This window comes from Herpailurus yagouaroundi, unplaced genomic scaffold (genome assembly GCF_014898765.1).
Source record: "Herpailurus yagouaroundi ecotype Mexico unplaced genomic scaffold, PumYag 193, whole genome shotgun sequence".
Taxonomy (NCBI): domain Eukaryota; kingdom Metazoa; phylum Chordata; class Mammalia; order Carnivora; family Felidae; genus Herpailurus; species Herpailurus yagouaroundi.
This window is the reverse complement of record NW_024412424.1, coordinates 1,756,184-1,778,542: the sequence shown is the minus strand read 5'-3', so window position 1 is coordinate 1,778,542 and position 22,359 is coordinate 1,756,184. Positions and strand designations below refer to the sequence as shown.

The following is a 22,359-nucleotide window of genomic DNA, read 5'->3' as shown; positions in this document are numbered from 1 at the left end:
TCAGTGGGTAGGTTTTCTGTCACTTGCAACCAAAAAGATCCCAGAACACACGGTAACTGTTGTGGAGCTGGGTTAGGGATTCTCAGATTTTTACTTTGATGATCAAAACGCACAAAGAAGAACAAAAATTACAGTTCACAAACTGGCGACGGGATGTGGGCTGGAAAACAGCGGGAATGGGTGCCCAGGGTCCCTGGGATGCTTCCTGGAATCTTGAGTTTCTTGCCAGGGCCCCCAGGTGCCCCGGGAGCCTCCTGGAACCCTCCCCATCAGGGTGCCACAGAGCCTGGTTTGAGAACCATTCTCCAAGCCAAGGGTTTCGCTGCCCAGGAAGGCTGAGGGGCACGGGGATGGTTCAGACAGTGGCTTCAACCTCAGTGGCTTCATCGTCCTCCTCCAGCAGGCTGTAGGAGGCGTGACTCTGGCAGGGCCGCTGCAGTGGGTGAGCCAGCAGCTTAGCCATACAGTTGTGCAGCTCAAGGGCCGGCCCAGCCAGCGCCACCTCATACTTGTAGCTGGTCCCCTTGGTATCCAGGCTGCCCATGAAGGCAAACATGTCCTGTGGGGCCAGAGAGGGGCTGTTCAGGCAGAGGTTCCCCTGACGGACCCTCTCTGCCCCCGGAGGGCTTCCCTGAGGAGGGGGCATCAGAGACAGGTTCCGAAGGATGAAGAGGCGTTTGCCAGGAAGAAAGCATTCCCACAGTCAGCAAATGTTCCCTGCCACCCACCCAGTGTCAGGGACTCCAGGAGGTCTCAGGCCTGGAGCCCCTAGTCTGGAGAAGCACGGTTGGATGCAGACTACCGCCAGCCCCCACGCTAATCATCCCTGACGAACAGAGACTTTTGGTCTGGGTGCCGAGGCAGCAGTAGGAGCCAGTCTCAACTCCGCCTGTTCACAGTTGGGTAAACTGAGGCTCAGAGGGAAATAGCCTATTCAAGGTCCTACAGCTAGGTCAGGGCTGGGATATAAAGGACCAGCAGGGCCTGGGAAGGCACGGAGGGAAGGGTGCTCCAAGCACAGGGCCCTGTGAGAGCAAAGGCAGAAAGAGAGAAGCAGGAGAAGCTAAGGACGAGGTGGGCAGGGCCCTACGTGCTCAAGGGGCCACCATCGCGACGGCCCCCGCTAGCTCACGGCAGCCAGGCAGAAATGGTTGTGGAATGACTAAATGACCACACCCAGCAGGGCCAGGGCTCCAGGGCTGCAAAACGGAGGTGGGATTCCCCAGGCCCAGGGCAGGGGGGTTCTGAGACACCCCATCTACACCGACCTGCCACCCACACGCACAACGGCCTCTCACCTTCCAGCTCATTTCCTCCTCTTTCTCGTCGGCGCCATTGTGGATGTAAACAACATCGAAGAAGAAGTATGGGCACTGGAACATTTTCTGCAGCAGAACAGCAGCCTTCAGGGCTCGAGTCACCCCATTGCCCCTGTGACAGTTCCCCAGCTTCTGTCCTGGACTCTGGGAACCTGCCTAGAGGCACCCAGCTCTCGTGATCAGGAAGTCCCTCCTCGTGCCTAGCCACCACTCTGCTGGCTGCATATATCCCTCCCTCTCCCGGGCCCCACTCACCTTCATGGGCTCCGTCAGGGAGAACTGGGGCTGGCAGGGCGGACGGCTATAGACCAGGATGGTGCGGACCACGTACGGGGGCGGAATTGTCTGCACATTCTCCGTGACTGGCAGCTCGGTCTTCTGCTGGCTGCATAATGGAGGGTGGGGGACAGGTCAGGGCACTGGGGATCCGCCCTTCTCGTCACCCTCAGAGAGCCCAGGCCTCCGATGGGCATGCAAAGCCCCACATGACCCTTCCCGAGTTCACTGCTGCCTCTGAGCCTTCCCACATGCTGTTCCTTCTGCCTCCCAGCCTCACCCTTCTGCCTGACCTCTCCTGCTCTATCAGGGAGACTTCGCTGACCCCAAAGCTGGAGCCTGCTCTGACCACCCTCACGATCCTGAACATCCCCCCCCCCCCCGCATTGCTGACCTCAGGTGCACCTGTCCCACCAAGCCAGAAGACTCTAAGGCAGGGACCCAATCTTATCTGCTAGGTTAGCACCAAGGTCCCCCATCGGCCACAGCTGGATCTCACATTAGGCAGAGGGCTGATGTCTTTAATATGTGAAAAGCAAATCTGATCATTAATAAGAAAAAAGCTGACACCTCCCTAGGAAGACAGGCAAAGGGGACCAACAGACAAATCACTGCAGGAACACTGGCTGGCTTACAAATGAATGAAAAAAAAGGCTCAGGGAAAAGCACAGCGAAAGCAACAGGTGACCCCTTGCCACCATCAGACAGAACCTTCAGCAGCGCGAACAACCCCGGTGCCGGGGGAGGTCCACAGGGCTGGTTTCCTGGGAAGGTTCTCTGGCAGAGCCTAGCAGGTTAAAAATACACACCCCTTTGATCCAGCATGACTTCCACTGAGTATTTACAGGACGGCTTCACTGGCAAAATTTGCTGAGACAGTTGTACCAGGTTAATCACGACGGAAGAGGCAAGACAAGGTCCATACCCATTTTAGGGGGCTGGGGAAAACAGGGGTTGGACTACTAGGACCCATAAGCTAAACTTGGTTTTTACGTTTTTAAAGGGCTGGGGGGAAAAATTCAAAAGTAGAACATTTTGCGACGTGCGGAAATGACATGAAATTCAAAGTCCAGTGTTCATCAGTAAAGTTTTTTTGGTACACGGCCACAGCCGCTTGGGATAGGTATGGTTTGTGACCGGTCTCAGATTACTCCAGCAGAATCAAAGTCACTGTGACAGAGACCACATGGCCTGCAAAGCCGGAAATGTTTCCTGTCTGGCCCTTTACGGACACTTTGCTGCCCCCTGGATTAAAACAACGGTATGGGGGACCTCAGGGCCGTCGCAGACTAAAATGGAAGGCGAGATGAGGAGAAGGCAGTACTTACATGAGGCTGAAGAGACCTTCCAGATCTGGCAGGGATGCTAAGGAGAAGGCTGGTGGCAGAGCATGGGCAGAGCATCATCCTGGTGACAGGAGAGCCTAAGCACCTTCACACCTGCTGGGTACCACTGTGCAGGAGACATGCTGTGTGACCCTGGCCCAGTCACTTGCCCTGCCTGAGCCTGTTTTCCCTCAGCATGGGTCGCAAAACAGAAAGCCAGCACTGGATGCCCTGAAAACCCTGGGTGACTCAAAGTTCCTCTTTCCCTCCCAGCCAGGGCAGCTGTCCTCACAATGAGAGCCATGGGTGGGGTGTCCCCATTCCCTACCTCCTAACACTCAGCATTGTTTTCTTTTAAACATTTATTTATTTATTCTTGAAAGACAGAGAGAGAGAGAGAGAGAGCGCGTGAGCAGGGGAAGGGCGGAGAAAGAGGAAGACACAGAATCCGAAGCAGGCTCCAGACTCTGAGCCGTCAGCCCAGAGCCCGACGCGGGGCTCGAACTCACGAACCGCGAGATCATGGCCTGAGCCGAAGTCGGACGCTTAACCGACGGAGCCACCCAGGCGCCCCACAGCATTGTTTTCTAACTTATTTTCTATCTAAGTTTTGGGCTGCATGTGAGCCTTTTGTGTTCAAATTAACATAAAATGTGCCCAGGTTGGGGGAGTTATAACAGTGATTGTGACTTTTCAGTCACGTATTGCCATTTATTGAGCACCAACTGTATACTTGGTCCTGCACAGAATGCTCCACACCACGAGTGTGGTTTTGACATCTAGAGTCTAAATCAGCTTTTTTTTCCTTTTTCTTCTGTATTATGACTTTAACAGCAGGGGAGCCTGGGTGGCTCCGTCGGTTGAGCGTCCGACTTCGGCTCAGATCTTGATTGCGCGGTTCGTGAGTTCGAGCCCCGCGTTGGGCTCTGTGCTGACAGCTCGGAGCCCGGAGGCTGCTTCGGATCCTGGGTCTCCCTCTCTCCCTCTGCTAGTCCCCTGCTCGCGCGTGCTCTCTCTCTCAAAAATACACACACGTTACCTTAACGGCAACCCTAGGGGGAAGAAGGTTTTGTGCCTCCCGTTTTACAGAGGGATGAAAACACTGAGGTTCAAGGCTACTTGCCCAAGTTTGTAGTGACACAACTGGGGTCTGGACCCGAGCCGGACTTCTGCGGGTTCCAAGACAACGGAACAGCCCAGCCCCCGCCACAGGGCACCCTGCCTGGAAGGATACCAAAGGTGGAGCAGGAAGCCGTCTCTAGGTCATAGAGGCAACTGCAGAGTTCGCGGGGATCAGAGGTCAGGCCGGACAGCTGCGGGGAAGCACAAGCCTCAGCGAGGTACTTCCCCACCCCCGGGGAGCCCCTAGGCGCCCCGATCCCTGCCCCAGCCTCACCCAGGCGATGTCATCATTCACCACCACCAGTGCGAATTCGTGACTCTTGTCGATCTTGTGTTTTGTCCGCACAAACATCTCAATCATCTTCTGGGAGACGTTGAGGGCGTTGGTTTTGGAGCTGGGGAGGCAGAGAGAGTTAAGGCAAGGCCTCCTGGCCTGGAGGGTGTCGCCTCACCTGCTAATCCTAGGGAACCCTCCGCAAACTCCAGGATTAGGCACTGGAGGCCCAGGTATTGCCGCGGGGAGGAGGCAGAGCCCAGGCACCCCTCCCCAGCTTCTGCCCTCTCCAAATGGCTTCCTCTGGCCAGCCTGGGTCTCACAATGGATCCGCATGAGGTCTCCCCCAGACTTTCTCTCGGCCACAGATGTTTAGGGAAAGCAGTGAGGGGAAGGCAGGCTTGTCCTCAGTATCCCCCAGGACTCCTCAGACCCCATCCAGGCCCTGCCACCCAGCCCCACAGAGACTCAGTTGCTCAAGCCACGGGCTTCGGGGTCAGCTAGGCCTGGGTCTGAATCCTGGCTCTGCCTTTTCGCTGTGAGGTCTTGAGCAAGTCACTTTACTTCTCAGAGCTTCTGAGTCATTGTTGTGACGTGGGTGGCACATGACAGCTCTCACATGCTTGAAACAGAGCCCCGACGGGCTGTGCTCTATTGTTATCAGGTGTCATTGCTACTCTGATGGCGCCGAGCCCCAAGCCAGGCCAAGCTGTGTGGGTCTCAGAGAGGAAGCCCTGAGGTTTCTGGGCTCAGCCCCAAGCCGCGGCTACGTATTCAAGCCCCCAAATGCTCCTCTCACCCATTGAAGGACTCCAGCTTTGACAGCGACATTTCTTCTGACAGGTCCAGGCAGATGATCTGCAAGCAGGTTGGAGGGAGGTGACGGCACCGTGCCTGGACATTAACCCCGGCCCGCACGGCACGGGCCCTCTCTAAGCAGCTCTCTCTGAAAAGGTGGTATGATGGACCCGCCCCAGTTCTCAACCAAGCAATCTACTTTGGAAGATAGCAGTTCGGGGGAAACTAGCCTAGGAGTCCGGGTTTATGAGGGCATCCATGAGCCAGCGAATGTCTGGCATAGCGGGTTGAATTGAGTCCCATCCCCCACAAAGACACGCCCTATAAGAATGTGACTTGTTTTGAAATTAGGGTGTTTGCTGATAGAACGAAGACAAAGGTCTTGAGATAAAATAAAGATCCTGATTCAATAAGTGTCCTTATAAGAGAAAGAAGACTCCAACAGACAGGAAGGCTGTGTGAAAGACAGATATTGGAGGGATGTGGCCACAAGCCAAGGAATGTGTGGAGCCCCCAAGGACCGGAAGAGGCAAGGAAGGATCTTTCCCTACAGCCTCCAGAGGGAGTATGGCCCTACCCATACCTTGATATCAGACTTCTGGCCTCCAGAATAGTGAGAGGATAGATTTCTGTTGTGCTAAGTCATCCAGCCTGTGGTAATTTGTTGTGGCAGCTCTAGAAAACGCCTACGAAGTGACTGTTTGCAGAGTGACTCCCAAAAGGCAAGAACGTTAAACCTACGGTTCCCTAACACCTCGTGGCCACAGGCCAGGCCCCACACTTACCACCTTCTCTGGACAGTTGACCCTTGGCGTCCGCACCTGGACTTCGGGGGCTGTCGGGGGCACCTGCCAGGGCTTGGGGCCAGCTCCGGGAGGATTGGGAGTCCCATCGTCAGCACTGGCCGCCTCACCCTCACCCTCACTGCGGTTGCCCACGCTGGCCTGGGCCCCCAGTGCCCGGTCCTCAGCCCCCTCAGGATTGGAGCGTGTACGGGGCCTGGGCTCCGCAGACCCTTCCTCTTCCTCTTCCTCCTCCTCTTCCTCCTCTTCCTCAGTGGGGCTGCTGGGCTCTGCCACCTCCATGGCCCCTGAGTGGCTGGATGGAGTAGGGTTGGGGGAAGCCAGGTTCCTCCCCTTAGGGGTTTTAAAAACATTTGGTTACTGGGCAGGACGCGGCACGAACTGCCTAATGACTGTAAAACTCACTCCTCTCTGGCCTCAGTTTCCTCATCTGTGGAATGGGTGCCGGGCATCCACTCTGACTTCAGGTAACGATCTCCCATTTTTTCTGCAGAGATAACCCCGCCCCTCTCCTTGGCCAATGAACAATGCTGGCCACCACGAATGGCTCAGAGATGCGACATGACCCAACACAGGTCAGTGAGGGGCATCTCTGGGACTTCCAATAGTGCCATTAGGGAAGAGGGATTCGTTAAGAGTTGCAGGGCTAGGAGGGCAGAAGTCAAGAGCTGCCAGGAGTCTCTTTTGCCTCCAAGCAGCCCTTCTGAAGTGCTGCTCACCCAGAGAATGGCAGCTGTATCTCTGCCCACCTGGGTCCAGCTATGCCTGTGGGAAACTGAATACGGAAACTTCATTTAAAATGGAGTGCAGAAGCCAAAAGGGGGCGCTCTCACGCGCTACTACAAACGTAGACCCCAACCGCAAGAGAGAGACCTCGCATTCCCAACAGGAAGACTGTATTTTACTAACCCTGCAAGAAAATGAAAGATTTTCTCAGTGCCTGGCCAACAGCCCAGCCAATGACACACTGTCATAACTTAGCCAGTGAAAAGCCACTAAACTGCAAATTCCCAGTGTACTCTGATGGATTTTGGGGTTTTAACAGTCCCCCCCAATTCCCCTTTCCTCTATAAAAGAGCACTCCTCTCCTTTGTTCTGGGCTTGCCTAAGGTTTTGCTATAGCTCCTGTATTCTGCATTGCAATTCTCTGCTACTCCCAAACCTCTTTTTGCTGGTAAAATAACTGACAGTTTTCATTTTAAGGTGAAGGGAATAATTAGCTGGGGTGGGCCTGGCTGGCTCAGTGGGTAGAGCGTGCGTGCACTCTTGATCTTGGGGTTGTGGGTTGGGGACCCACGCTGGGTGGAGCGATTACTTAAAACTAAAATCTTTTTTAAAAAAAGGTTTATTTATCTATTTTGAGAGAGAGGAGGGGGAGGAGCAGAGAGAGAGAGGGAAAGAGACGGGGAGACAGAGAATCACAAGTGGACGCCACATTCAGCACGGAGCCGGTCGGAGGGCCTGATCTCATGAACCAAGAGATCATGACCTAAGCCGAAATCAAGAGTGGGAGGCTTAACCGACTGAGCCACCCAGGTGCCCCCTTAAAAAAACAAAAAACAAACAAAAAAAAAAGGACAAAGAAAAATAATTAAATAGTAATAATAATTACCTCTGGGTTCGTCTCCAGGGGACAGTGGGCTGTCTAGAGGGTGTCTGCACAAAGGAAGGTCAAGAATCTAGGTGTTAAAGGTCCCTGAGGATGGACACCAACAGTTTCCCTGTCTGGGCATGGGTGTGGGCTGATGTCCCTGTGGTCTCTATGCGCCTTGCAACCCCCACAATCTCTAAGGAAAACAATGCTTTAGCTTCAGCAAGACAGATGGACGAGAAACCAGAAAACTTCAGGAGAAACCAGAGCTGAAGGCGGAAGCCTCAGGAAAGGCTAGGGGCTGGACCTCTAAGGACTGGACCGCAAGCACCCAACCGCTTCTCACCGTAGCCGGAGCCTCCCTCCAACTCAGTCGAGCGCTGGCTAGGAAGCCGCCATCTTTCGCAGCCCGGAAGTAGTGCGGCGCGGGCGCGACGCCTCCTGGGAAATGTAGTCCAGCAAGCCGTCAGGCGAGCGGACGGCCGAACTGGGGAAGGCTGGTGAGCCTTGAAAGCTGATAGGCTGGGGCTGTGCTAGGGGGTGGGGCTTGGAAGGTGATTGGTTAAAGGAAGAATAGCCAGAGCTTTTATGTTTCTGGCAGAATCAGGTACACTGGTCAGCGCTTCTACTCTGATAGGCTGGAACAAGGCCTAGTGAAGTGGGGCTTTCAATAGAATCGGCTCACAGGGAGGGAGAAGGCCACTTGCAATGTGATAAACTGAACACAGGTAACTTGGGCGGGATTTAGAAGACGAGGTGGGGCTGATTAGTGATTTGTGGAGCTGACCTAGCCCTCAATGAGGGGCGGGTTTTTGCGGACCGAGGTGGGCGTGGCCCAGGCGCCAGGCCCTTCCCAGTTACTTAATTCTGTTCCTTATTCTACAGACCTTTGAGCCCAAACTATTTCAAACCACCCTTTCTTCTTCATGCGCACTCCTCCTCTTACCCCCATAACCATTTTTTTAAAAAAGATTGTCATTTGCTTTTCTTTGTACTTTTTAAGATGTTTATTCATTTTGGGGCGCCTGGGTGGCGCAGTCGGTTAAGCGTCCGACTTCAGCCAGGTCACGATCTCGCGGTCCGGGAGTTCGAGCCCCGCGTCGGGCTCTGGGCTGATGGCTCAGAGCCTGGAGCCTGTTTCCGATTCTGTGTCTCCCTCTCTCTCTGCCCCTCCCCCGTTCATGCTCTGTCTCTCTCTGTCCCAAAAATAAATAAACGTTGAAAAAAAATTAAAAAAAAAGATGTTTATTCATTTATTTTGAGAGAGAGAGAGAGAGAGAGAGAGAGAGAGAGAGAGAGAGAGAATCCCAAGGAGTCTCTGCAGTGTCAGAGCAGAGCTGGAATGGGGCTCCATCTCATGAACCGTAAGATCATGACCTGAGCCGAAATCAAGTTGGATGCTTAACCAGCTGAGCCACCCAGGCACCCCACTCCCAAACAATTTAAAACCCACTTTGAAGGGGGGCACCTGGGTGGCTTAGTCGGTTAAGCGTCCAACTTCGGCTCAGGTCATATCTCAGTTTGTGGGTTCCAGCCCCGCATTGGGCTCTGTGCTGACAGCTCAGAGCTTGGAGCCTGCTTCATATTCTGTCTGTCTCTCCCTCGGCCCCTCACCCACTTGTGCTCTGTTTCACTCTCTCTCTCAAAAATAAATAAACATTAAAAAATTAAAAGGAAAAACACGCTTTGAGGAGCACCTGGGTGGGTCAGTTGGTTAGGTGTCAGACTTTTTTTTTTTTTTTGTCCTAAGCGTCAGACTCTTGATTTCAGCTCAGATCATGATCTCATGGTTTGTGAGTTCTTTGAGCCCGGTGTGGAACCCCTCACTGACAGTGCAGAGCCTGCTTGGGATTCTCTCTCTCTCCCTCTCTCTCTGCTCCTCCCCCGCTTGCACTCTCTTTCTGAAAATAAACAAACTTAAAAAAAAAAAAAACCACGAGCATCAGTTTCTTTGTGTGTGTGTGTGTGTGTGTGTGTGTGTGTGTGTGGTCAGTTAAACCTGCCCTCATAAGCCAGGCTCCAGTGATTGACATCCAGGAGGAGCTATGTAAGCTGAGTCTTCAAGAATGGAGAACTTGCCAGAAAAACAAGAGAATGAAGGGCGTTCTGGAAAGAAGGAACCACCTTCGCAAAGATCCGGAGGCTTGCAAGAACTTTGGAGTGGCAGAGCCTTTAAACAGGTTAATATGGCTGGAGCAGAGGCTAAGAGCACAGATTTCAATGTGCCTGGGTGCCCCCAAGGAAGGGTGTTTCAGGCAGAGATTACAGCATAACCAAAGGTCCTGGGGTATAAGGATTGTGAACCTTCAACTGTTTACAGAGGAGAGGGGGGTCATCGTGGCTAAAGCATGGAGTATACAAGGGTGCAGGCAGCAGGCATAATTGTTAAGGGCCTCGAAAGCCAGGTAGAAGAGCTTGAAATATTTCCCAAGGGCAATGGGGAGTCATGGACGGTGTGTGAGCAGAGGAGGTGAACAATGAGGTCTCTGTCTCTGGGACCTGGGTAGGGAAGGGAGTGGAGGGGTGGCTGGAGAGTCCAGGGAGGGAGCTGGGCTGGCATCCAGGTGGGAGGGGAGAGGCTTGGCTCTTATAATGGATGGAGATGAGGAGGGCCTTTGCAGACGGATGCAGGGAAAATGGGCAGGATGTAGGGACTATCCGGGCTCTGAGGAATCCAACATTTACGCAGGAGAAACGGCAGCTGGCAGAGAAAGCAGAGATGGGAGGGCCAGGGAGGTAGGGAACAAGTGGAAATATTACAATTCAGTTCCTGGATGATGCTTGGCCATGTGCAAATTGCTTGTTAAAGTTTCCACGACATCGTAGGAAAATGCTATAATTACTGCCCCCCCTCCCCGCACACATTTTACAGATAAGAAAACTGAGGCTCAGAGGTGGAGGAGACTCGAGATCAGAGGCTGAGGTGAGGAGTAGCTGACACCTCAGGAGCCGGACACGTGTCCCCAGCTGATGGGACTGGAGGAAGCTGATGCCCTTGAGGAGGAAACAGCACAATAACAAGTCACATGACCAGGGGAGGGGGCTTCCTGTTTCCTGGCCCCTCCCGAGCCAGCCTTGGCCAGCCCAGGTCTCAGCAGGCAGTGGTCAGAGCTACCCCAAGAATGTCCAGGGACTTGGCCTGCTGACCAAGGTGCTCCCAGAGGCACAGAGGACTAGAATTTGAGCAGGCTGAGGGGACCCAATCCCAAGATTGGGGCCTCTGGCTCAAAAGAGCCCTGGGGAGGAGAAGTGACTCTTGAAGTTGTTAAGCCAGGCCCAGACTGGGGAGCACACAGGGAGTGAAAGATAAAGGAGGCAGAGGAGAAGAGGAGGTCAGAACAATTTTCAGAGATAGTGAGCTGCCTGTCAAGGGAGGCATTCAAATGCGCCAAGTCAACATTGATAACCCAAGATCCCTTCCGAAGGGAGGAAACCAATGCCCATTTCACAGAAGAAGAGATTAAGGCTACCCAGGACAGCCAGGACAAGAGCGGAGATCAGGCGGTGGTTTTAGGGGGAGAGGAAGAAGTTAGACCCAGAGGACTGACTTCTGGACAGCAATGAGTTCCCGGGCCACACGACCCCGAAGCCGGCGAGGGAGGCACGCTCCACCTGTAAGTGCTCCCCTCCCTGCCACACCCGGCTCTTTGGGGCCACTCATGGCCCTGCCTGGCTTCAGAGCTTGGTCCCGTGGGTCATTTTCAGGGGGAGCTGGATCCTGTGGCAGAGAGTTCGGAGGAGGCCGAGGCAGCCGGCGGGAGTTCTGAGCCGGGCCCTGTGCCATCTCAGGAGAGCTTCAAGCCAAAGCTGCCGGGGCCAGAGGCAGAGGCCAGGGGGCAGGGCTTGGGGGGCAGGTAAGGCCCACTTGGTCTGTGCTCCCCACTCTAGCTCTGGTACAATTTCCCTACCCCTAGGTCCGCCCATGTTCCTCCCTTGCTCACACACATGCCATAGCTTCCCATTGTCCTCGTCAGCCCAACTTTCGAGGCCCTGGATAATACAGCCCCCGTGATGACCCCATTTCCAGAATCTTCCTTGTCTCACCTGACCACAGGCCCACCAAAGAGGCTGAAGAGAACTCTAACAGAGGACCGGCCCCATCTCTCAAGGGACCCCATGGGCCTGCAGAGGAAGGCCACCAGGCCACAGATGTAGCCCCACGGCCCGGGGAGCTGGCCGCCCCCAGGCCTGGAGCCTCTGATGTGTTTCAGATTCTCCAGCATGCCCTGAGCTCGCTGGAGGCTGCTGCTGCGGCCTGGCACCACCGGCCCCCAAGCTGTCCTGGGCCTGTGGAGGCAGAGGACAGAAGTGAGGCAGGACCAAAGCCCTGCCTGGAGGAGGAGGGGGCAGGGGCTTGCCAGAGGGAGGCAGCCCGCCTGGCAGAGAGGAATGCCTGGCTGCGATTGGCCCTGGGCAGCCGAGAAGAGGAGCTGATTCGCGTGCAGGCCTCCGTGCAGGCCATCCAGGCTGAAAAGGAGACGTTGCAGAGGGAGGTGAGTGGGGGAGCTCTGCCTCCCAGAGCTCTCTAAGGGGGGTGGGGGGTGCGCCTGGCATAGGAAACGTTCAATCATTAGCTCCTTAGAAAAACTTTTATGGTGGAAACCAATTTGACAATAAATTTCATATATTGAAAAAAAAATAGTCAAAGGACAAAAAAAAAACAAAAAAAAAACTTTTATGGAGGGGCTTCTGGGTGGTTCAGTCGGTTAAGTGACCAACTTCAGCTCAGATCATGATCTCACAGGTTCATGAGTTCGAGCCCCACACTGGGTTCTCTGCTGTCAGCACAGAGCCGGCTTCGGATCCTCTCTCTCTCTCTCTCTCTCTCTCTCTGCACCTCCCCCACTCGTGCGCACGCACGCTCCCTCTCAAAAATAAATACCCATTTAGGGGTGCCGGTGAGTTCGAGCTCCGCTTTTTAAAAATTAAGAATAAAAATAAAACGAAATAAACTTAAAAAAAGAAAAAAAGAAAAACTTTCGTAGAGCATTGACTGCTGGGCCCTGAGTAAATAAAACTCCCTTGCCTTCTTAGTTCAGGTGCTCAGAGATACCCCCTGAGCAGGTGACACTTGAATGAGGAGGTAAGGGAGGAGCCATGCAAGGATCTGGGGAAAGAGCATGCCAGGCAGAGCAGGAACCCCCTCCCTGGGGCAGGAGTGCGATTCAAGGAAATGTGAGGAGGGGCGCCTGGGCGGCTCAGTGGGTTGGGCGTCCGACTTCAGCTCAGGTCATGATCTCACCATAGGTGGGTTTGAGCCCCGCGTGGGGCCCTTGTGCTGACAGCTCAGAGCCTGGAGCCTGCTTGGGATTCTGGGTCTCCCACTCTCTCTGCCCCTCCCCCGCTCATGCTCTGTCTCTCTCGGTCTCTAAAATAAATAAAACAGGGGCGCCTGGGTGGCGCAGTCGGTTAAGCGTCCGACTTCAGCCAGGTCACGATCTTGCCGTCAGTGAGTTCGAGCCCCGCGTCAGGCTCTGGGCTGATGGCTCGGAGCCTGGAGCCTGTTTCCGATTCTGCGTCTCCCTCTCTCTCTGCCCCTCCCCCATTCATGCTCTGTCTCTCTCTGTCCCAAAAATAAATAAATGTTGAAAAAAAAATTAAAAAAAATAAAATAAAATAAAATAAATAAAACATTAAAAAAAAAAAAAAGGAACTGTGAAGAGGCCAAGGGGAGGGCAGGCTGGTGATGGGGGCAGATTTATAGGGTCTCGGGGATGCTGGGAGTTGAGCTTTCGCTCTCTGAGCCCGCGGGGATCCTGGAGGATTTTTCTGAGCAAAAAGGGGCGGGACCTGATGGTGCGTTCACAGGCGCCCTCTGGCGGCCACGGGGGGAACAGCCTGTGGGAGGGGCGAGGGCGGACTCCTGGAGATCCAGGAGGCACTGGTCCAGACACCAGATGGTGGAAATCGTGGAGGCGGCCCGAAGTGGGCAGATACTGGGTGGTGTGGAAGGTGTTGCTGGCAGGTCTGGGTCTGAAAGCTAGAGAAGGGTTGAGGACAAGTCCTGGTTTGGGAGCCCGCGGGGCTGGAGACGAGAAATGGGGATGCTGCAGGAGGGGCAGGTGTGGTGGGAGGGGGACCAGAAGCTGTTTGGGTCCTAACGAGCACCAGGCACGCATGAGCCACCCATGTGGGGCCATCAAAGAGTTCTGTGTCCGGGGCTCAGGGGAGATGTCAGGGTAGGAGAAACACATTTGGGCCTCTTTAGCATGTGGATGCAATCTAAAGCCATGTGGCTGAAAGAGATCGTGGGAAACAGGTCCTCAACTCTGGCAGGACCCGGTGGCAAGATGTGGGACTGCCAGAGCCCAGCCTGAGGGGTGGGGCCCACTTCCTGGCTGGGAAAGAAAATCCCCCCTCCACATTCCTCTCCCCACCCCCACCACCTCTGGCAGCCACCCCTCTGATCTCTGGATCAGTGAGTTTGATGTTCCGTCTTCTTTTGTTTGCGATTTCACATAGAAGTGAGGTCATAAAGTATTTGCCTTTCTCTGTCTGACTTATTTCACTTAGCATAATGCCCTCAAGGTCCATCCATGTTGTTGCAAATAGCAAGATTTCCTTCTTCTTCTTCTTTTTTTTTTTTTTTTGAGATTTTATTTTTAGGGCCACCTGGGTGGCTCAGTCAGTTGAGCGTCCCATTCTTGATTTCAGCTCAGGTCATGATCCTGGGGTCTTGGGATCATGCTCAGCATAGAGCCTGCTTAAGACTTTCTCTCTCCCTCCCTCTGCCCCTCTTCCCTGTTTGTTTGCTCTCTTAAAAAGGGGGGGGGGCGCCTGGGTGGCTCAGTCGGTTAAGCGACTTTGGCTCAGGTCATGGTCTCGAGGTTCATGAGTTGGAGCCCTGCATCGGGCTCTGTGCTGACAGCTCGGAGCCTGGAGCCTGCCTCGGATTCTGTGTCTCCCTCTCTGCCCCTGCCATGCTCATGCTCTGTTTCTCTCTGTCTCAAAAATAAATAATTTTTTTTTTTTTTAAAAAGGAGGGGCACCTGGGTGGCTCAGTCGGTTAAGCATCTGACTTCGGCTCAGGTCATGGTCTCATAGTTCATGGGTTCGAGCCCTGCATCCGGCTCTGTGCTGACAGTTCAGAGCCTGGAGCCTGCTTCGGATTCTGTGTGTGTCTCTATCTCTCTCTCCCTGCCCCTTCCCGACTCTCTCTCTCTCAAAAATCAACATTAAAAAATGTATATTTAAAAAAAAAGGGTTTTATTTTTACATAATATCTTTACCCAACGTGGAGCTCAAACTCACCACCCTGAGACCAAGAGTCACAGGCTCCACCGACTGAGTCAGCCAGACACCCCTCCTTCTTTTTTAAGGCCAAATACTATTCCACTGTTTATACACAGGCTCTTTAGCCATTCATCTGCTACTGATCGCCTGGGCTGCAGTGAACATAGGGGCACAGATATCTTTTCCAGTTACTTTTTTCATTTTCTTCACACAAATACCCAGAAATGGAATAGCTAATCGTGTGATAGTTCTATCCTTAATTCTTTTCTTTTCCTTTTTTCCTTTTTTTTTTAATGTTTATTTACTTTTGAAAGAGAGCGCACGCACGGGGACATGTGAGCGAAGGAGGGGCAGAGAGAGAAGGAAACACTGAAGCAGGCTCCAGGCTCTGTGCTGATGGCTCAGAGCCCAACATGGGGGTTGAACTCACCAGCCGTGAGATCGTGACCTGAGAGCTGAGGTTGGATGGTTAACCGACTGAGCCACCCAGGCACCTCTCCCAGGAACGCTTCTTAAGGAGGACTGGGCCACAGGGGGTCAGTCCGCTAAGCGCCCAACTCTTGACTTTGGCTCAGGTCATAACCTTGTGGTTGGTGAGGTTGAACCCACGTTGGGCTCTGTGTTGGCAGTGCAGTGCCTGCTTGGAATTCTCTGTCTCTCTTCCTCTCTTTCTGACTCTCCCATGCACGAATGTGCTCGCTCTCTCTCTCTCTCAAAATAAATAAACTTAAAAAAAAGGGGGGGGGCTGCTGGGTGGTTGGAGTCTCCAGGCCTAACCTACTCCATCCTCCTTTCTCACCCACCCCCAGGTCCAGGAGCTCCAGGATTCCCTGATGAGGCTGGAGCCCTTTCCACTTCCCTCCCGTGGCCAAGCAGGTGGCTCGGGCAGTGGCTCCAGCAGTTCTGGGGTAGATGAAGAGCCCTGGGGGACTCAGGTGAGTGTGGGAAGCTCAAAACCACAATCTTGAGATCTGTGGGATTTGGAGCAGTGAGACTGAAATCCTGGTCCTGCAATCCAGTAGCTTCTGGGCTTGCAAAAGGCCTAAATCCGTGATTCTGGGCTCTCAATGACAATCCGGGTGAATCAAGTAACCTCTTTCTGGCAGGACCCCTTCTCCCTGGCTCACCCCCTGCTCCGGCGCCTCCGGAGTGATTCCAGCACTCAGATGTTTGGGCCTCTCCGCACTCAACCCCTCGCCCCTGAGGTGCGCATCATGGAAAGCCAGACGGAACAGCTCCAGGGGTAAGGGCCACCCGTGCTGAGCTCGTAAGGGCACCGCTTCCTTCCCAGCTGGCCTATAAGCCCCAGTCTGGAGCTGGAATGGAGTGGGGAGGAGGATGGCAGTCAGTTGGGTCCTGGCTGCCCTGCGGGGCCTCTCACATCCCCCCTTCCCTAACTTCGGAGGCAGGAGCATCGAGAAGCTCAAGTGTTTCAACCATCTGCTGTCAGCTGTGCTGCAGGGGTACAAGGGCCGGTGTGAAGCCCTCAGCATGCAGCTGGGCCAGCGGGAGGCTGAAGCCACAGCCCTGCATCTGGCCTTGCAGTACAGGTCAGTGCATCCCACCCATGGTATCACTGGTGGGGAAGGGAATGGGCACGCTCAGGAGGAGCCCCCATCCCAGAGAGAGTCAGGGCCCTTGCAGGAAAGCACTTTCCCCCTTAGTCCCAGGGTGCTGAAGGAGTTTACATGCTCCCAGGGGTGGGGGCTGAGGGACGAAGTGAAGGATCCAGGAGCAAGTGGGGACGTCACCCACGCAAGATGGAGCCAGGTGTCCCAGAGCACTCAGAATCAGTGTCTCACAGTGAGCACTGTGAGGAGGCGTATGGAGTCCTGCTCACTCTCCGGGAGGCAGATTCGGGAGCAAGAGAGGAAGCCCCTATGAGGGACCTGGAGGTGGCTGAGAAGGAGGCTCAGAGGCTGCTGGCACACGAGGAGGCTGCCATGGATGGAGGGACACCACGGAATCCACAGCCAAGGTACCCCTGGGAACCTTGAGAACTGGGAGGGCCAGTGAGTGGGGTTCTTATTAGAGAATGGGCCTCCCACAGCTGGCTTCGTGTTGGGGTTTGGCCTGGCCGTGCCCAGCAAAGTTGGTGTAGGGGCTCTCTGTGGTTGGTTGGCATGAGGCCCGAGTAGAGCTGGCTCGTTGCTACTCAAGAAAGTTGGCATGGGTGATTGACAGCCACTGGGATTGGTATAGGACCCACCAGGATGGCTTGTTGATGGATGACGGTGCCTACTGATTAGAACTGGCATGATGGTGTTTAATGGGGTTGGCTTGATGCTGGTACGCGTGGGGGTTAGCATGGTGTTGCCAAATAGAGTCGGCCAGCTGAGCAATGGTACCCATTGTGTTGGCGTGATGGCATCCATCACGTTGGCATAAGTGATAGGGCCTATTGAGTTGGTGTGGTGGCTTCCACTAAGATGGCATGAGCAACAGTAATCATTGACACGATGGTGTTCACTACATTGTCTTGATGAATAATGGTGCCCATTGGGGTTTATATTATGTGTCCGCCATGTTGGTATAACAGCACTCACCACAGACAGCATAGAATCCATCACGGCCCGTAAGATGGAAGAAGGCAAAGCCCACCAGGGTTGGCATGAAGTTAGCACAACTATGGCCACAAGTGTTGACATTAGACCCCTCTTCGGTTTCCTGTAGCCCCGAGGGCAGCAGTGTGGATCGGCCCACACCACAGGAGCTGGCTACCCAGCTCTGGGGCTATGTCCAGCGTCTCCAGGAGCGCCGTGCTCTGGTGAAGATTCCCCCAGAGCCTGGCCCAACCTTGGCACCCATGCCCACTGTGCCCCATGCGGAGGCCATGGTGCAGGCCATTCTGGGGACCCAGCCTGGCCCAGTCCTACCCCGGTTGGAGAAGATGCAGATCCAGCGGGACCTGGCGGCCACACGGGTACACATGGGTAGCGGGCACCGTGTTGGTCTTTTCTGGTGGGACAAAGCCCTTTGCTGAGGCTTAGAGGGAGGATTGGGGGACCAAGTAGCAAAGGAGAGTTCTACCTGGCTGGGGGCAGACTTCCTGGAGGGAAGGGAATTGGAGCCTGGGATTTTGAGGGATGAATAGGACTTTGTCTTCTGGAATTCAGTGTCTCAGAAGATTCTGAATGTAGCTTTCCCAAATTTCCTTCCTATGGAAAGGAGATGGTGGCAGGGGGACATAGTCTGAGGTTTATACCCTGGCATGAAAGATCTGAGGTTCTAGAGTTGGAGAAACTCCAGACCCTTCCTGAGATGCCACTTGACCTCGTCTAAGATATTTGTGCTCTCTGAACAACGATTTCTATAGCTGTCGTTTTTAGGAGATGATAGTTCCCACCATACAAGATCACGGTGAGGGTTTGAGTTCTTGCCTGACCAGTCCTCACTGGGTGCCTCCTGGGCCCTGTTTCCCCAGATCCCAGAGGCCCAAATTCTCTGCCCACTTCTTGTTCTCTTAGGAGACTCTGGCAGATCTGATGCTGCGGCTACAGTTGATGAGGCGGGAGAAGCGGGGTCTGGAGCTGAAGGAGGCTGCCCTCCGGGCCCAGGGCCCAGCCCATGTGCTCCTGCTAGAGCAGCTGCAGTGGGAACAGGCACAGCTCCGGACCGGTGGGGCCAACAGTAGTGGTGGGGACAGCAGTGGAGGCGGGAGCAGTGGAGACGAAGAGGAGTCGTCTCAGGTGAGTGGCCCTTCCTGGACCTGGTGGGGACAGCCATATACTGCTGGCTATGTGGCCCTGGTCAATCCCAGACTCCTCTGAGCCTCGGCTTGCATTTCTGCACAAAGAAATGTGTTGAACGGTTAGAGCGCATGTCAAAGTTTAGGGGAGCCTGGCTGGCTCAGTCGGTTAAGCGTCCAACTTCAGCTCAGGTCATGATCTCACAGTGCATGGGTTCAAGCCCCACATCGGGCTCTGTGCTGACAGCTCAGGACCCGGAGCCTGCTTCTGATTCTGTGTCTCCCGCTCTCTGCCCCTCCCCCACTCGGAGTCTGTCTCTCTCAAAAATAAATAAACATTAAAAAAAATGCATGTCAAAGTTCATACCTGTACTTTGGGTTTTTGTTTTGTTTTGTTTTCTCTGAAGGTCTGGAGCCCAATAAGTCCCAAGGCGTTTAGCGTCTTCCACTCAAACCTGTACCTCCTGCTTCCCACCCCCAGGGTTGTTCATACTCTGGTGGCATCGCCACTCCAACAGCCCCAGCCCATGCTTCGTGTCTTCTTAAATTTTTGGCTCTAGCTTCCACCCTGAGGACTTCCCTTTTGCCCCTTCCTATCTAATCATGTCTGTCCTCTGCTTAAAGCCTTCAGCAGCTTATAGAACCCTCCTTTGGATCATCTCTGCTACCTCCAAGCCTTTGTAGGTGCTGTGCCCCCGCCAGGAACACTGGGCATCTCCCTCTTTGTCTAATTAAGCCCATGATCTCTTGCAGGTCTGTGCTCAGATATCACCTGCCTCCAGATGAGATTCCCCGTTAGGGAGTCATTTTGTCCTAATTAGGGTTTCTCATCAGACTGGGGGCTTCGTGAGGGCAGGGGCTGTGGCTGCCACAGCCTGGGTGACTTCAACGTCCGGCCTGGGCTGAACACGCGCTCCACCTGAGCCAATGTCACTTTCCTCCCTTCTGCCTCCCACAGGGCCCTCCAGCCGTTCTTGGTGGCAGCAGGGGCATTGATGGAGGCCAGGCGGGCAAAGCCCAGGGCCCGGAGATTCTAGCCCAGGAACTAGCAGCGTCACTTCACCGGTGTGTGTGTCTCGGTCCCGGGCTGGGCGGGTCTATGTGAGAATCCCCGGGGGCACTGTGTGCCGCAGAGGGCGGGGCATCCATCTGCGTACAGGCGTGTTCGCCTGGGAATATAGGTGGGTAGGTGGAGGGAAAGAAGACTGGATTGGCTCTGGCCATGAGCTCCTCTCTCCTCACCCCTGCACCAGGGCCCTGAGCCTGCGGGAGCAGCTGCAGTCTCTGCGGGAGGAACTGGAACAGGTGGCTCAGAAGGGGCGAGCCAGACGTGCTCAGAGTGCCGAGCTGAACAACGATTTATGCAAGGCTCACAGGTGGGTCTCCCTTCCCTGTACTCTCCCCCCCACTCCCCGCCCCGTGACCTCAGAAGTGTCCCCGGCTCTCTCTGGCCTGCAGCCTTCCCCTGTAAGGTAGGTGGCAGGGCCAATCCATCCCGTGCCTCCCCCGATACCCAGTGTTTGCCGGCCCCTTTCTGAACGGGACGCCAGGAAAACTCAGGCTCAGAGAGCTCCCGTCTGGTGCTGGGAACACACAGCTCCTGATTTGGTGGGAGGGGGGGCTGTTTCCTGGCTCAGCCCACTCATCCCCTCCAGTGCCCTGGTCCTGGCCTTCCGAGGTGCCCACCGGAAGCAGGAAGAGCAACGGAGGAAGCTGGAACAGCAGGTGGCACTAATGGAGGTTCGACAGGCAGAGGAATTGGAAGTGCTAGAAGCCACCGTAAGGGCGCTGGGGAGGCCCAGACCGTCTTGTCCACCTCCCCGGCTGGGAGAGACCTTTCTGTAGGCCCCATTCTGGCTGTGTCTGGGTGTACCAGATAATTAGGGCAGGCCACATCATAAACTGTCCTGGAGTGATACTATATCATGTGTGACCTTGAATGTCGGGACCTGTTGGGTGGGATGGGACACTTGGGCGTCTGGAACCTGATGGAGGGGTGGCTGGGCATTTGGGAAGGGCTCCAGGTCTTTGGCCTGGCACCACGTGGCATGTGAATGTGATATGTCAGCGGGATCATGCCAGAGGTCATGACAGACCTAGGGCTGGCTCAAGGATTCAGGGGTCAGTGAGGCTACATTGCCAGAACTGAAACGCCAACACTCAGCTGCCTCCAGAAGCCCTGGGAGGGGTTCACGGGGAGATGCTGGGTTTGGCCTGGCAGATGCTCCCAAGAGGAAAAGGCCCACATCTCAGAAGGAAGACTGAGGGCCTATGGGTTCAGGGTGTAGAAAATTTGCTGGAAGAGTAATCGCTCCCAAAGGTGGAGGAGGAATCAGAGGGCTTTGGAACTTGTATTCAAAGAATACGGAGCTAAGTAAGATAAAGGGCTTTGGGGTTGGGGGCACAGCAAAAGCAAAAACCTGTAAGTGGTTACTCAGGGACAAGGACTAACTAAGAGAGGGCACACAAGGGTGGGCAGGGAGGCACATCTCGCCCTTCAGGGACTGGAAGGCCCCTGGCCTGGCTACATGCCAGCTTTCACCTGCCGGCGTTGGGAGCTGTTAGTGTCAGGTTAATTGCAGGCAGATAATTAGCATGTCGTTTGCATAGGCCACACCTCCTGGAGAGGGGGCTTAGGTGAGACCGGCCAGTCAGATTACTGGCCAGCTATTCCCCTCCTGGGTAAAGGCTGAAACCCAAGCCGCGGATTGGGAAGGTTTTCATCCCCAGCCTGGTGGTGGTGATTCCCAGCCCACACCTGTGCAGGCGTGTACGGTGACCGCCTTTCCCAAGGGAGGGCAAGGTGGGCCCGGGACCGACTTCAGGCCCGTCAGGGGCCTTGACTCAACCCGGTCTTCCTGACACACAACTCCTCAGGGATCACTGGGGCTGGTGACCTTCGGACCGTGCAGTCTCTCTGGACGACACCCAGCTTTGAAGAAAGCAGGGAAACTGAGGAGGGCAAGGTCCTGAGGAGGGTCAGAGGAGCCGACCTTATCCCCTTTTGTCTGTGGCCAAGAGTGCAAGAGTGACTTCAAGCCCCCCAGTCCCACCAGTTTGCCCGCGGTAGGGGGAGGGCGCAAAGGGAGGCAAGGTCACCTGTTGAAGGGTGGGGAATGAGTTCGCGCTGTTGGAGGGGTCTGGGGCTGGTTCTCAGGCCGCCGGGAGCCGGGTCTGGCCGTTCCCACGGGTGCCCCCTCGGCAGATGGGCCCTGGCCTCTTTGTCCGCGGTCCGCAGCCGCCGCAAGGTCAAATGTCACCGCGGGGCCGCGGGCAGGGGTCAAGGGGGCGGGGCCGGACTTCGACCCACCCCCAGGAGGGCCCCAGGGGTTCAGGGGCCCCGGCGCTACTAGGGAGGGCCCAGGCCGCCGCCAAGGGGTTGGACCAACGGGAGGTTCTAGGATCTGCAGCGGATATTTCCCTAGTCTCCAAAACGGCCCCAGACGGCCACTTCTGAGCCTCACCTCCCCTGGACTCTTGTCCCTCAAACCCCAGGTCCCTGCCCCCTGCCCTCTCCAGCCCCTCTTCTGAGTCGCTTCCCGGGACCTTCTCTCCCTTCCGAGACCTAACCCCTCCAACCAAGAATCCTGGAAAGCCCAGAACAGGGACCTAGGACCCCTGCCCTCACCCCAAAAAACCAGCCAGCACCTCCACATTCCCAGGCAGCCCAGAAACAGATGGTCCTCTCCAACCATCCAGACCCTCTCCTCCAGCAGGGCTTACAAGGGCAGAGAATTCCACGCTAGTCGGTCCCAAGGAAAGTCCTTGCTCACGTCTAACTCCAGTCCTTCTTGCTTCCTGTACTTGCTAAAACCTCCTCTAGCTCGCACCCAGCCAGATTCTCCCTGGGAGGTCCAGAGGCCCGGGGCTGGGTGTGTGGTGCCTGGCTTTTACAGAACCTTGGTATCCTCTTAAATGTTGCATGATCTC

The 22,359-nt window shown here is 55.0% G+C and overlaps 2 protein-coding genes across 4 annotated transcripts; one reads left to right on the top strand and one right to left on the bottom strand.

Moving 5' to 3' along the window:
• Positions 1-57: 57 nt before the first annotated feature.
• On the bottom strand, positions 58-7,925 carry BABAM1 (BRISC and BRCA1 A complex member 1). 3 transcript variants are annotated; one of them, XM_040444853.1, is made up of 10 exons: positions 7,855-7,925; positions 7,530-7,573; positions 5,900-6,260; positions 5,116-5,174; positions 4,317-4,437; positions 4,155-4,233; positions 2,924-2,948; positions 1,575-1,704; positions 1,299-1,385; positions 58-559 (listed from the first exon to the last, which is right to left on the bottom strand). In XM_040444853.1, exons 3-10 carry the CDS (start codon positions 6,197-6,199, stop codon positions 356-358), a joined length of 1,005 nt encoding a protein of 334 aa, XP_040300787.1. In that variant the 5' UTR covers positions 6,200-6,260; positions 7,530-7,573; positions 7,855-7,925; the 3' UTR covers positions 58-355. The 3 variants fall into 3 exon arrangements, with proteins under 3 accessions (XP_040300787.1, XP_040300789.1, XP_040300790.1); XM_040444855.1 differs by having other exon boundaries at positions 5,900-6,212; XM_040444856.1 differs by lacking the exons at positions 7,530-7,573; positions 7,855-7,925 and adding an exon at positions 6,372-6,827 and having other exon boundaries at positions 5,900-6,292.
• A 2,657-nt stretch (positions 7,926-10,582) lies between these two features.
• USHBP1 (USH1 protein network component harmonin binding protein 1) lies at positions 10,583-20,350 on the top strand. Its single transcript, XM_040444852.1, has 12 exons — positions 10,583-11,122; positions 11,214-11,362; positions 11,563-12,001; positions 15,551-15,676; positions 15,848-15,984; positions 16,151-16,291; positions 16,546-16,719; positions 17,415-17,664; positions 18,209-18,430; positions 19,388-19,494; positions 19,683-19,805; positions 20,085-20,350. Exons 1-12 carry the CDS (start codon positions 11,069-11,071, stop codon positions 20,272-20,274), a joined length of 2,112 nt encoding a protein of 703 aa, XP_040300786.1. The 5' UTR covers positions 10,583-11,068; the 3' UTR covers positions 20,275-20,350.
• The last annotated feature ends 2,009 nt before the right edge of the window (positions 20,351-22,359 follow it).

What these genes read in the sequence shown, in the direction of transcription:
- BABAM1 (XM_040444853.1), bottom strand. Translation starts at nt 6,199, where the DNA reads ATGGAGGTGGCAGAGCCCAGCAGCCCCACTGAGGAAGAGGAGGAAGAG. An exon ending in AAGCTGGAGTCCTTCAATGG is followed by an intron (nt 4,438 to 5,115) that starts GTGAGAGGAGCA and finishes CTGCCTCCCCAG; the next exon opens with CTCCAAAACCAACGCCCTCA. An exon ending in CCCTGACGGAGCCCATGAAG is followed by an intron (nt 1,386 to 1,574) that starts GTGAGTGGGGCC and finishes GTTCTGCTGCAG; the next exon opens with AAAATGTTCCAGTGCCCATA.
- USHBP1 (XM_040444852.1), top strand. Translation starts at nt 11,069, where the DNA reads ATGAGTTCCCGGGCCACACGACCCCGAAGCCGGCGAGGGAGGCACGCT. An exon ending in CAGACGGAACAGCTCCAGGG is followed by an intron (nt 15,985 to 16,150) that starts GTAAGGGCCACC and finishes CTTCGGAGGCAG; the next exon opens with GAGCATCGAGAAGCTCAAGT. An exon ending in CTAGCAGCGTCACTTCACCG is followed by an intron (nt 19,495 to 19,682) that starts GTGTGTGTGTCT and finishes CCCCTGCACCAG; the next exon opens with GGCCCTGAGCCTGCGGGAGC.